The 14427-nt window shown below is 35.8% G+C and overlaps 1 protein-coding gene across 1 annotated transcript in view; it reads left to right on the top strand.

Moving 5' to 3' along the window:
* LOC139504385 (ankyrin repeat domain-containing protein 17-like) overlaps positions 1 to 12513 on the top strand; it is a 31235-nt gene extending 18722 nt beyond the window's left edge. The window contains exon 3 of the mRNA XM_071294462.1: positions 12412 to 12513. Within this exon, the coding sequence (XP_071150563.1) occupies positions 12412 to 12513 (102 nt within the window). The remainder of the gene's footprint in view (positions 1 to 12411) is intronic.
* The last annotated feature ends 1914 nt before the right edge of the window (positions 12514 to 14427 follow it).

Genomic DNA, 14427 nt, shown 5'->3' with positions numbered 1-14427 from the left:
TTAAGTAATGACAATGTCTGACATCATTTTAAGTAATGACAATGTCTGACATCATTTTAAGTAATGATTATGCCTGACATTATGCTGGAGCTAGATGAGCTAAAATGTACACTTTTGCGCTTTTTTTTACCTTCTCTTTCGAAAATGTCGTCTCCAAAACCTTGTAAAAGTTGAAAAATAAGTAAAAAAATATTACAGCCGATTGCATTGAGTATGTAGATAAAAGTTATATATTTGGTTAGCTTGCTTGCTAGCCGAGTGCGGATGCCATTATTAAGTTAGGTAAACTATCCCCCGTTAAAAGTAGACTAGTCCGACAAATAAACAATGTATCTATATGTATGACTAGGTTACTTCGAAAGGAGGGTAGAATACCTTACCTAATAATGACTTCACAGTTCAGCTAACTAGAAAGCTAACCAAAGACATAACCTTTACCTACACACTCAATGAAATCGGCTGTAGTAATTATATCATGTATATTGTATGCAAGTATTGGTATTGTTACCTGATAAAGTCATGCCGATTATAAGATACACAGTTTTATCTGCTATCAAATCTTTCTGTTTGAACCCGTCGACCTGAAACTTATCAATTATTGGTAATATTAATTATTTGAAAAACAAAAGGTCCTGGAATGGAGTATTTTTAATCAACATCATTGTCCTATATTATTTATAAATAAAGTTGAATTCTTTGATTCGCTGTTTTTAAATACGTCATGCCCGGTAAATAATTGAAAACTATACCTATACGCCTTATTTTAAGTCCAGATTTTTAGTATTCGTATTGTTATCTTAGAAAGTCTTACTGATTGAAATGCTACAAAAGGGAACAATTTGACAATGATTGGGTTTAGTAGTGTCAATCCTGTGATTATGACCCGTGTATATAACAAATCCTAAATACACCGTTGGGTGGTGCGCCTGTCAGATGCGTAACGTACATATAAGGTAATAGGTAATAGGTGAATATTTTATTAGTATCGGTATCGGATTCGACCCCGAACTTGTTAATTATTGGTAATTTAACAAAAAGGTCTGGAGTGGTGTAATTTTTAATCTACACCATCGTCCTATATAAGCTATATATAAAGTTGAATTCTTTGATTTGTTGTTTTCACCCGATGACGGCTGACAAACTGGACCTCGTTATTTTAGTATTGAAGATATAAAACGTCCCACTCATGCTTACTGGTTATGTGTGTCGTAAGTTGCTGTCTCTTTGAAACTTGTAAATCATATAAATCTTGAATGTTTTTATAACTGCCACACAAAACAGTTGTACTAGTTAACTGTTTAATAAGTTATACATCTTCTAATTGACAATACCATTACTTTTCAGATATGACAGCATTTGTAAGTAAGAATCAATGCTATAACATAAATTGAAATCCTACAGGATGTACAAAACTAACACATTATTCAGTGTCTGTTCGTAAGCATAATAAGCAAGGGACATAACTCAGTCATACGGACTTAAGTTGCAGAACAGCCCACTCCCGAGCCACTCTGACTTAAAACATCTTGATTTGATACGTTGAGTTACTACGTTTGATTGTAATTTTGTGAGACGCTGTTTATTGCAAAACTTGAATTGTTTTGTTATAAGTTAGGCCTATAGGGAGAAACCATTAAATCTCAAAAGGAGAGAGGGTACATTGTACTTGTTTTTTGTTCCGGTCAGAATTTTTTAAGTTTGTCTATCAAATCAATTTTCCGTCAAAACTTAACCACATTAAGTATAGGGGAAATCCGGATTCAGAATACTTTTGTTTTTGTCCATCAGCGTGACCCTTAATATCTTTTTCCATCAAATTTGGTTTCAGAATATTTTTTTTAGGGGGAAAATATACAGCACCTGCCCTTTTTGAGGTTAAAGGGTCGTTCCCTTAGTTTTCTCAATTGACATGTTTCCATTTTTAGCTCACCTGGCCCAAAGGGCCAAGTGAGCTTTTCCCATCACTTTGCGTCCGTCGTCCGTCGTCCGTCGTCGTCCGTCGTCCGTCGTCGTCCGTCGTCGTCCGTCGTCGTTAACTTTTACAAAAATCTTCTCCTCTGAAACTACTGGGCCAAATTAAACCAGACTTGGCCACAATCATCATTGGGGCATCTAGTTTAAAAAAATGTGTCCGGTGATCCGGCCATCCAACCAAGATGGCCGCCATGGCTAAAAATAGAACATGGGGGTAAAATGCAGTTTTTGGCCTGTAAGTCAAAAACCAAAGCATTTGGAGCAAATCTGACATGAAGTAAATTTGTTTATCAGGTCAGGATCTATCTGCCCTGAAATTTTCAGATGAATCGGACAACCCTTTGTTGGGTTGCTGTCCCTAAATTGGTAATTTTAAGGAATTTTTACTGTTTTGTTATTGCCCTTTATAGTCAATTTTTAACCATTTTTCGTAAATCTTAGTAATCTTTTACAAAAATCTTCTCTGAAACTACTAGACCAAATTCATCCAAACTTGGCCACAATTATGTTTGGTGTTTCTAGTTTAAACAATGTGTCCGGTGACCCAGCCATCTAACCAAGATGGCGGCCGAGGCTAAAAATAGAACATAGATATAAAATGCAGTTTTTGGCTTATAACTCAAAAACCAAAGCATTTAGACCAAATCTGACAGGGGTTACTAAATTTGTTTATCAGGTCAAGATATATCTGCCCTTAATTTTTCAGATGAATCGGACATTCCGTTGTTGGGTTGCTGCCCCTGAATTGGTAATTTTAAGGAAATTTTACTGTTTTTGGTTATTATCTTGAATACTATTATAGATAGAGATAAACTATAAATAGCAATAATGTTCAGCAAAGTAAGATGTACAAATAAGTCAACATGACCGAAATGGTCAGTTGACCCCTTTAGCAGTTATTGCTCTATATAGTAAATTTTGAACCATTTTTCGTAAATCTTAGTAATCTTTTACAAAAATCATCTCCTCTGAAACTACATGGCCAAATTCATTAAACTTGGCCACAATCATCATTGGGGTATCTAGTTTAAAAATGTGTCCGGTGACCCAGCCAACTAATCAAGATGGCCGCCATGGGTAAAAAAAGAACATAGGGTAAAATGCAGTTTTTGGCTTATAACTCAAAAAACAAAGCATTTAGAGCATATCTAACATGGGGGTACATTTGTTTTTCAGGTCAAGATCTATCTGCCCTGAAATTTTCAGATGAATCGGACAACCTGTTTTTGGGTTGCTGCCCCTGAATTGGTAATTTTATGGAATTTTTACTGTTTTTGGTTATTATCTTGAATACTATTATAGATAGAGATAAACTGTGAACAGAAATAACGTTCAGCAAAGTAAGATGTATAAATAAGTCAACATGACCGAAATGGTCAGTTGACCCCTTTAGCAGTTATTGCCCTTTGTAGTAAATTTTTAACCATTATTTGTAAATCTTAGTAATCTTTTACAAAAATCGTCTCTGAAACTACTGGACCAAATTCATCTAAACTTGGCCACAATTATCTTTGGGGTATCTAGTTTAAAGGATATGTCCGGTGACTCGGACAACTAATCAAGATGGCCGCCATGGGTAAAAAAAGAACATAGGGGTAAAATGCAGTTTTTGGCTTATAACTCAAAAAACAAAGCATTTAGAGCATATCTAACATGGGGGTACATTTGTTTATCAGGTCAAGATCTAACTGCCCTGAAATTTTCAGATGAATCAGACATCCTGTTGTTGGATTGCTGCCCCTAAATTGGTAATTTTAAGGAATTTTTACTGTTTTTGGTTATTATCTTGAATACTATTATAGATAGAGATAAACTGTAAACAGCACTAATGTACAACAAAGTAAGATGTACAAATAAGTCAACATGACCGAAATGGTCAGTTGACCCGTTAAGCAGTTATTGCCCTTTATAGTCAATTTTTAACCATTTTTCGTAAATCTTAGTAATCTTTTACAAAAATCTTCTCCTCTGGAACTACTGGACCAAATTCATCCAAACTTGGCTACAATTATCTTTTGGGTATCTAATATAAAAAATGTGTCCGGTGACCCAGCCATCTAACCGCGATGGCCGCCGAGGCTAAAAATAGAACATAGATGTAAAATGCAGTATTTGGCTTATAACTCAAAATCTAAAGCATTTAGACCAAATCTGACAGAGTAAATTTCTTTATCAGATCAAGATCTATTTGCCCTTAAATTTTCAGATGAATCGGACAACCCGTTGTTGGGTTGCTACCCCTGAATTGGTAATTTTAAGGAAAATTTACTGTTTTTGGTTATTATCTTGAATACTATTATAGATAGAGATAAACTGTAGACTGCAATAATGTTCAGCAAAGTAAGATGTACAAATAAGTCAACATGACCGAAATGGTCAGTTGACGTTTTTAGCAGTTATTACCCTTTATAGTCAATTTTTAACCATTTTTTGTAAATCTTAGTAATCTTTTACACAAATCTTCTCCCCTGAAACTACTGGACCTAATTCATCCAAACTTGGCCACAATTAACTTTGGGGTATTTAGTCTTAAAAATGTGTCCGATGACCCGGCCAACCAACAAAGATGGCCGCAATGACTAAAAATAGAACATAGGGGTAAAATGCAGTTTTTGGCTTATAACTCAAAAACTAAAGCATTTAGACCAAACCTGACACGGAATAAATTTGTTTATTAGGTCAAGATCTATCTGCCCTTAAATTTTCAGATGAATCAGACAACCTATTGTTGGGTTGCTGCCCCTAAATTGGTAATTTTCAGGAATTTTTACTGTTTTTGGTTATTATCTTGAATACTATTATAGAAAGAGATAAACTGTAGCTGCAATAATGTTCAGCAAAGTACAAAAATGTAAGATGAACAAATAAGTCAACATGACCGAAATGGTCAGTTGACCCCTTAAGCAGTTATTGCCCTTTATAGTAAATTTTTAACCATTTTTCGTAAATCTTAGTAATCTGTTACACAAATCTTCTCCTCTGAAACTACTGGACCAAATTCATCTAAACTTTGCCACAATTATCTTTTGGGTATCTAATTTAAAAAATGTGTCCGGTGACCCAGCCATCTAACCGCGATGGTTGCCGAGGCTAAAAATAGAACATAGATGTAAAATGCAGTTTTTGGCTTATTACTCAAAAACCAAAGCAAAGCATTTAGACCAAATCTGACGGGGTAAATTTCTATATCAGATCAAGATCTATTTGCCCTTAAATTTTCAGATGAATCGGACAACACGTTGTTGGGTTGCTGCTCCATAATTGGTAATTTTCAGGAAATTTTACTGTTTTTGGTTATTATTTTGAATACTATTATAGATAGAGATAAACTGTAAACGGCAATAATGTTCAGCAAAGTAAGATGTACAAATAAGTCAAATGACCGAAATGATCAGTTGACCTCTTTAGCAGTTATTGCCCTTTATAGTAAATTTTTAACCATTTTTCGTAAATCTTAGTAATCTTTTACAAAAATCTTCTCCTCTGAAACTACTTGATCAAATTCATCCAAACTTGGCCACAATCATCATTGGGGTATTTAGTTTAAAAAATGTGTCCGGTCATCCGGCAAACCAACCAAGATGGCCGCCATGGCTAAAAATAGAACATAGGGGTAAAATTCAGTTTTTGGCTTATAACTCAAAAACAAAAGCATTTAAAGCAAATCTGACAGGAGTAAATTTGTTAATCAGGTCAAGATCTATCTTCCCTTAAATTTTCAGATGAATCAGACAACACGTTGTTGGGTTGCTGCCCCTGAATTGGTAATTTTCAGGAATTTTTACTGTTTTTGGTTATTATCTTGAATACTATTATAGAAAGAGATAAACTGTAGCTGTAATAATGTTCAGCAAAGTAAGATGAACAAATAAGTCAACATGACCGAAATGGTCAGTTGACCCCTTAAGCAGTTATTGCCCTTTATAGTAAATTTTTAACCATTTTTCGTAAATCTTAGTAATCTTTTACAAAAATCTTCTCCTCTGAAACTACTGGACCAAATTCATCTAAACTTTGCCACAATTATCTTTTGGGTATCTTATTTAAAAAATGTGTCCGGTGACCCAGCCATCTAACCGCGATGGCCGCCGAGGCTAAAAATGGAACATAGATGTAAAATGCAGTTTTTGGCTTATAACTCAAAAACCAAAGCATTTAGACCACATCTGACGGGGTAAATTTCTTTATCAGATCAAGATCTATCTGCCCTTAAATTTTCAGATGAATCGGACAACCCGTTGCTGGGTTGCTGCCCCATAATTGGTAATTTTAAGGAAATTTTACTGTTTTTGGTTATTATCTTTAATACTATTATAGATAGAGATAAACTGTAAACGGCAATAATGTTCAGCAAAGAAAGATGTACAAATAAGTCAAATGACCGAAATGATCAGTTGACCTCTTTAGCAGTTATTGCCCTTTATAGTAAATTTTTAACCATTTTTCGTAAATCTTAGTAATCTTTCACAAAAATCTTCTGCTTTGAAACTACTTGATCAAATTCATCCAAACTTGGCCACAATCATCATTGGGGTATTTAGTTTAAAAAATGTGTCCGGTCATCCGGCAAACCAACCAAGATGGCCGCCATGGCTAAAAATAGAACATAGGGGTAAAATTCAGTTTTTGGCTTATAACTCAAAAACAAAAGCATTTAAAGCAAATCTGACACGAAGTAAATTTGTTTATCAGGTCAAGATCTATCTGCCCTCAAATTTTCAGATGAATCAGACAACACGTTGTTGGGTTGCTGCCCTTGAATTGGTAATTTTCAGGAAATTTTACTGTTTTTGGTTATTATCTTGAATACTATTATAGATAGAGATAAACTGTAAACGGCAATAATGTTCAGCAAAGTACGATGTACAAATAAGTCAACCCTTTAGCAGTTATTGCCCTTTATAGTAAATTTTTAACCATTTTTCGTAAATCTTAGTAATCTTTTACAAAAATCTTCTCCTCTGAAACTACTGGATCAAATTCATCCAAACTTGGCCACAATCATCATTGGGGTATTTAGTTTAAAAAATGTGTTCGGTCATCCGGCAAACCAACCAAGATCGTCATGGCTAAAAATAGAACATAGGGGTAAAATTCAGTTTTTGGCTTATAACTCAAAAACAAAAGCATTTAAAGCAAATCTGACAGGAGTAAATTTGTTTATCAGGTCAAGATCTATCTACCCTTAAATTTTCAGATGAATCAGACAACACGTTGTTGGGTTGCTGCCCCTGAATTGGTAATTTTCAGGAATTTTTACTGTTTTTGGTTATTATCTTGAAAACTATTATAGATAGAGATAAACTGTAAACTGCAATAATGTTCAGCAAAGTAAGATGAACAAATAAGTCAACATGACCGAAATGGTCAGTTGACCCCTTTAGCAGTTATTGCCCTTTATAGTAAATTTTTAACCATTTTTCGTAAATCTTAGTAATCTTTTACATGCTTGATTTCTTGATCGACAACATATTTGTAACGTTCGGAGGACGTGTTTTTCAACAGACTGTCGGCATCCCAATGGGAACAAACTGTGCCCCTTTACTTGCCGACTTGTTTCTTTATTATTATGAGGCTGACTTCATGCAGGAACTTCTTAGGAAGAAAGATAAGAAGTTAGCAATATCCTTTAACTCTACTTTCCGCTATATAGATGACGTTCTTTCACTAAACAATTCAAAATTTGGTGACTATGTGGAACGCATCTATCCCATCGAATTGGAGATAAAGGATACTACAGATACAGTTAAGTCGGCTTCATATCTTGACTTACATCTAGAAATTGACAATGAGGGTCGGTTGAAAACAAAACTTTACGACAAAAGAGATGATTTCAGCTTTCCAATTGTGAACTTTCCATTCTTAAGTAGCAACATTCCAGCAGCACCTGCATACGGGGTATATATCTCCCAATTGATACGATATTCCCGTGCTTGCGTTTCCTATCATGATTTTCTTGATAGAGGATTACTGCTCACAAGGAAGCTATTAAACCAAGAGTTCCAAATGGTGAAGTTGAAATCATCCCTTCGTAAATTTTACGGACGCCATCACGAGTTGGTTGACCGTTATGGAATAACCGTTTCACAAATGATATCGGATATGTTCCTTACGTCGTAACTACAATTCCCTTCCCTTTCATGAATGTGACCTACCGAATTAGACTATTTACCGGATTTGTAATCACATAAGCAACACGACGGGTGACATATGTGGAGCAGGATCTGCTTACCCTTCCGGAGCACCTGAGATCACCCCTAGTTTTTGGTGGGGTTCGTGTTGTTTATTCTTTAGTTTTCTATGTTGTGTCATGTGTACTATTGTTTTTCTGTTTGTCTTTTTCATTTTTAGCCATGGCGTTGTCAGTTTGTTTTAGATTTATGAGTTTGACTGTCACTTTGGTATCTTTCGTCCCTCTTTTACACAAATCTTCTCCTCTGAAACTACTGGGCCAAATTCATCCAATCTTGGCCACAATTATCTTTGGGGTATCTAGTTTAAAAAATTTGTCCGGTGACCCAGCCATCTAACCAAGATGGCCGCCAAGGCTAAAAATAGAAAATAGGTGAAAAATGCACTTTTTGCCTTTTAACTCAAAAACCAAAGCATTTAGACCAAATCTGACATGGGTTTAATTGTTTATGAGATCAAGATCTATCTGCCCTTAAATTTTCAGATGAATCGGATAACCGATTGTTGGGTTGCTGCCCCTGAATTGGTAATTTTAAGGAAATTTTGCTGTTTTTGGTTATTATCTTGAATATTATTATAGATAAAAGTAAACTCTTAACAGCAATAAGTTTAGCATAGTAAGATTTACAAATAAGTCAAAATGAACGAAATGGTCAATTGACCCCCTAAGGAGTTGTTGTCCTTAATAGTCAATTTTTAACAATTTTCATAAAATTTGTAAATTTTTACTAACATTTTCCACTGAAACTACTAGGCCAAGTTCATTATAGATAGAGATAATTGAAAGCAGCAAGAATGTTCAGTAAAGTAAGATGTACAAATACATCACCATCACCAAAACACATTTTTGTCTTTAATCCATCTGCTTCCTTTGTTTAATTTTCACATAGACCAAGGTGAGCGACACAGGCTCTTTAGAGCCTCTATTTTTTTTTTTGGTCTTTTATAAAATAAGGATCCATTTTTAACACCGTAGTTAGATCTTTGAATGCTGTTATTGTTAAATTATTAAAACATAACCTATATGGATTTTTCTAAGCAAATATATAAAAACTTATGGTCTTTCATCTTGTCTACACTATTTACCTAAAAGAGGAACGAAAGATACAATAGGGACAGTCAAACCCATAAATCAAGAATAAACTGACAACGCCATGGCTAAAATGAAAAAGACAAACAGACAAACAATAGTACACATGACACAACATATAAACTAAAGAATAAGCAACACGAACCCCACCAAAAACTGGTGATGATCTCAGGTGCTCCGTAATGGTAAGCAGATCCTGCTCCACATGTGGCACCCGTTGTGTTGGTCATGTTAAAACAAATCGGGTAAATAGTCTAATTCGGTAGGTCACATATGTTGGCATAGCAAATGGTTGTGCTTTTCTACAATTGTTTATAACGTCTTTACAATAAATCTGTTTTATTTGACTGATTGATATTCCGATACTTACATGCTCAGTTTTTACAGAATTTACAATATGGTTGAAATTCGTTCTTTCTATAAATATGGGCATGTCATTTGCAACTGTACTTAGTAATTCAGTTTGCCTTAAACAATGTAAGCTTATGTTCAAGTTTTAATTACAATTTCTGTTAATCTTTCAAATTATAACAAGTGTGGACACAGATCAGTGTGGATAATATGTTTGGATGTTTGACAGTGTTTTGTGACAGTAGAGAGTTGTCTGTTTTTACAATGGGGTTCTATGTTTAAGTGTGTTGCACAATAAGTGTCAGGACCGAAGACTTATCATAAGCAGTTTTGTTTATTTGATATTTAGTTTTAATGTCTAAGACTGTCATGGAGATATTAATTTTTTTGACCACCAAATGATAATGATAAAATGTGTTTCACATCTTTGATTTTTGAAATTTAGGAGAGGAACACATTATGTGCATTTCTGCATGATGTGATTTTCATATGGGAGATGGTACTTGAGAATACGCATGCATGTACTACTTGTATGGGTTTATTTATATTTTGTTGTGGTGATGAGTTCTTACTTTGGTTTGTCCACACAAAAAAAAGGTGAAGGATCCTTCTTTTCTGTTTTAGCATCAATAGTAAAAAGTTGACAATGCCTGACATGATGCTTATCAGCTAGATGAGCTAGAAGGTACACTTTTGTAAAAAAAAACATTTCAGTTCTTCTCTTTCGAAAATGTCTTCTTCGAAGCCTGGTAAAAGTTAAAAAAAAGTATATTAATAAACATATCATGTATATTGCATGCAACGGCAGAGATGTATTTGGAGGGTGTTTTGACGTTCTATAGCTAAATTCATAGCTTTAGTTAACGTTAATGATAAAGAGAAACCAACTTCTAGTAGGTTTGAGGTATAAATTGTTCATAACAAGTCCATTTGTCTGTCCATTCGACCGTCTGTCCCGCTTCTGATTTAAGTTTTTGGTCAAGGTATTTTGTGATGAAGTTGAAGTCTAATCAACTTGAAACTTAGTACATATGTTTCCCATGATATGATCTTTCTAATTTTAACACCAAATTAGAGTTTTGACTCCTATTTTACGGTCCAATGAAGATAGAAAATGACAGTGCGACTTGGGCATTCGTTTACTATGGACCCATTTTTGTTATTGTAATGTTATGAGAAGCAGTTTATTGCAAATCTTGAATACGTTTTTGTTATTTAAAATTAGGCATTAAGTTTCCTCAATTGAATTCTTTCATATATTTCATGTTGGGGCCTTTTATAACATACTAGACCGTTGGTTTTTCTGTTTGAATGGTTTTACACCACTAATTTTGGGGCCCTTTATAGCTTGTTGTTCGATGTGAGTCAAGGTCTGTGTTGAAGGCCGTTCATTGACCTATAATGGTTTACTTTTATAAATTGTTATTTGGTTGGAGAGTTGTCTCATTGGCACTCACACCACATCTTCCTATATCTATATACGGTATGTTTTTTGTTCTCGTTGTTGAAGGCCGTACGGTTCCGTGTGTGTTTCGATACTCTATTGATCGACACTCTAACGTGTCTTACTATTGCTGATAGTTCAGGTTTTTTCTTAATCTTTTATAATTATCTGTTTTGACGTTATATATGAAATATTTAAATATGCATGCATTTCTAATTTAGTGTGAATTTGAAAGTAAAACAAAATGTTTCCGTATTTTACATTAAATCATCGTTTATGATGGTCTAAATGAAGTTTCGCAAATAGTAAATAAAGAATAGAGAAAACTTAAGCACCAACATATACCAAGTAGAGAAGAATGGGGACCGGAGCTCAAATATAAAGAACATAATATAACGGATGCTACAATATAACATAAAGAGAATGGAGATGAATGAGGAGCTAACATATATTGTTTTGTAGTCGACTGATCATTTCGCACATTTCACTTATACATACATGTATGTAGATTTAGTCTTAACTGAGTGTTACGTTAGGGTTTGACGTGTTTTTGTTTATTCTACAAGAGGCTAGAGGTACAGGGGATGGTTGATATTCTGTTACACCGTTCTGTAATTTATATAGTTCGTTTGATTATATTCTTAATCTATTTATGTGTTCCAGTCTAGGAGGATTATTCATCTTTAACGTTAAAAACATCGTACCGTCGCTACCTTTCCCTCTCTCACACGGATATAAAACTGAAGATTGCAAGGTCATACCAGTACTGGAGAACATTCAAAGGACAAACGTCATCTTGGACACAATTCGTGGCTAACCACAGAGTGAGTTAATTCTACAACATTGTATTTGAACCCTTCAAATTGCTTTGAACCTTTTCTCCGTGAAATACCTGGAATTTATCTGTTCTTGAAAGTACAACATTTTCTCACATTCAACGGACTGTGCTATCAATTACCTTTGACAGTTCGTTATAATAACATTAATTGAACACATTGTAAAATTGTATTTAATTTGTATTTTCAGCTTTTTACCATTTGTTAGATTGACTCTTGATTAAAGTATCAGCACCTGATAGTCTTTTCTGCCTTAGCCCAATCGTCGGTTATACATAGTGGTCAGGCCATTAAAGTAAAAAGTCTACAACTTGCTTGTTGTGTCTCACAGATAACACCACTCCACGTTAAATAGTTATACAGCTACATAACAACCTACCTGTTGAGCCCTGCATGTACGCGTCATACCTTGACGTACAGTAAATTGACGACAACATGTCTTTACATATCCAGACAAGGAACGACAACGTAGCAACGTTCATACCTTTACACTGATAGTGGACTACATAACTTGTGTGTACAAGGCAGCAACCCAACAACGTCGAGTCAACATGGATTCCAGTCATGAGGAACAACAAGAAGAGATACAGCCCCCAGAGGGAAATGTCCCAGATCTAGAACTATAACAAAATCCGTCTAATACAAAACAGTCAGATGAAAATCCCGAGGCTAGGCGAGAACGTGACCTCACGGAAAAAGGAAAAGGAGTTTTCGCTGAAAAAACGTGACAAGTTCTGTCAGGAACAAGAAGCTCTCTGGACAGACATTGAATCCAAGTTACTGGAAGTAACAACGCCTCATAACGAGCTGCAACAACTCCTAACAGCCCAGGACAAACTAGTTAAAGCCTGTAATAATTATCGTAGGCTCACGGATGAATACCTAGACTTTCTGAAAACAACCAGAACATTGAAGAGCCAAAAAGAAATAGATGCATGTAAACTCTCTTTAGATTTTCGTCTGTCCAAAGTGGAACTGGTTATGGAAAAACTACACCAGCATCGCCTCGCCCTAACAAAGGCCAAATCCACTCAAACAAAGACCCCAAAAGGTAAGAAAACCTCACGCAGCGGTAGTTCTAACGTGTCAGACATGTCAAGCCTAGCACGGAGAAAGCGTGCCAAGGCAGAGGCTGCCAAGTCTAAAATAGCCTTTGTCGAAAAACATGCATTTATCCTACAACAGGAAGCAATGTTAGAGGAACAAGCCCTGTTCAGACAAATTGAAATGCAACAAGAAGCCGCACAAGTAAGCTGGGAAAAGGCCGAGCTTAAAGACAAATTTAACATTCTTGCAGCACAAAAAGAAGCTGCAGCCGCAGAAGCCGAGGCTCGTATCCTGGAATAAGATTATAGCCAAGCGGTTAGCGATCTCCCTGACGAAAAAGAAGATCCGCTCCAGCGTGTGCAAGATTTCGTCAATAAACTTCCTGTATCAACTGTTGTAAAGGAAGTAACAGGACCTCAAAAGAAAAAAAAGATTCCTGTTAAGATCGAACTGAGTCACGAAGCACCAGCGTTCGTGCCATCCGTAGCACTGAACTTGCTGTCACAGACATCTGCTGTCTTGTCTTCCAATACTAAGTCACCGGAAGTTACCTTAATCCCAGATCTGGGATTAGTAACCGACATTCAAAAACTAGGCCTTTCAGATCAGAGCCCTACTGAGAACCAAAAACAGGGTGTTAAAGAAGCTATCCCTGTCTTACGCACAAATCAAGACTTTATAGAAGAGACCACTGTTTCACACCAAAAACAAGGCATAATAGAAGAGATCCCTGTTGCACACCAACAACAAATCAACCACACATCGGAGATAACTAGATTCCTCTTACGTAAGGACCTGCTTTTCTCCCGGTTAACAAGCTTTAACGATCGGACAGAATCCTTCCATACTTGGAAAGCAAGCTTCAATAATGTGACTGATGAGTTACAAGTCTCTGACTCAGAACAGGTCGATATACTGATCAAGTGGCTCGGTCCAGAGTCGGCTAAACACGCCATTAGCATAAGAGCGTCAAACGACAATAATCCTACCATAGGTATACAGAGATTATGGAAGAGGCTTGACGAGCGGTATGGTGCTCCAGAAATGTTGGAAGCCTCTCTCATCAGTAAACATGCCAAATTCCAAACCTTCACGAATAAGGACAACGCACGTCTCTATGAACTGTCTGACATTCTATCAGAAATAGAATATCACAAAGACAATCCCAAGCTGGCATGTTTAATTTGCTTGCTTATTTCGACTCTTTGTCCGGGATAAATACTATTGTGGAAAAACTGCCATTCGGACGCCAAGAAAAGTGGATTACAAGGGCTTCAAGATACAAGTCCAAATATGAAGTTGCCTTTCCACCTTTCACAGAAATCTATGCCTTCATCAGGGAAATGAGCAAAATTAAAAACGATCCTGGGTTCAGCTTTGGGTCAAAAGTAACACCAAATACAAAAGACGCTGCGCCAATGTTCACACCTCAGTTGTACTCTGAAGTCAACGTCCATAAGACGGCTGTTGAACAGCAAATTGAAGACAGCAGT

The sequence above is a fragment of the Mytilus edulis genome, chromosome 14, assembly GCF_963676685.1.
Source record: "Mytilus edulis chromosome 14, xbMytEdul2.2, whole genome shotgun sequence".
NCBI classification, from domain to species: Eukaryota; Metazoa; Mollusca; class Bivalvia; order Mytilida; family Mytilidae; genus Mytilus; species Mytilus edulis.
This window is presented reverse-complemented; position numbering and strand designations above follow the sequence as displayed.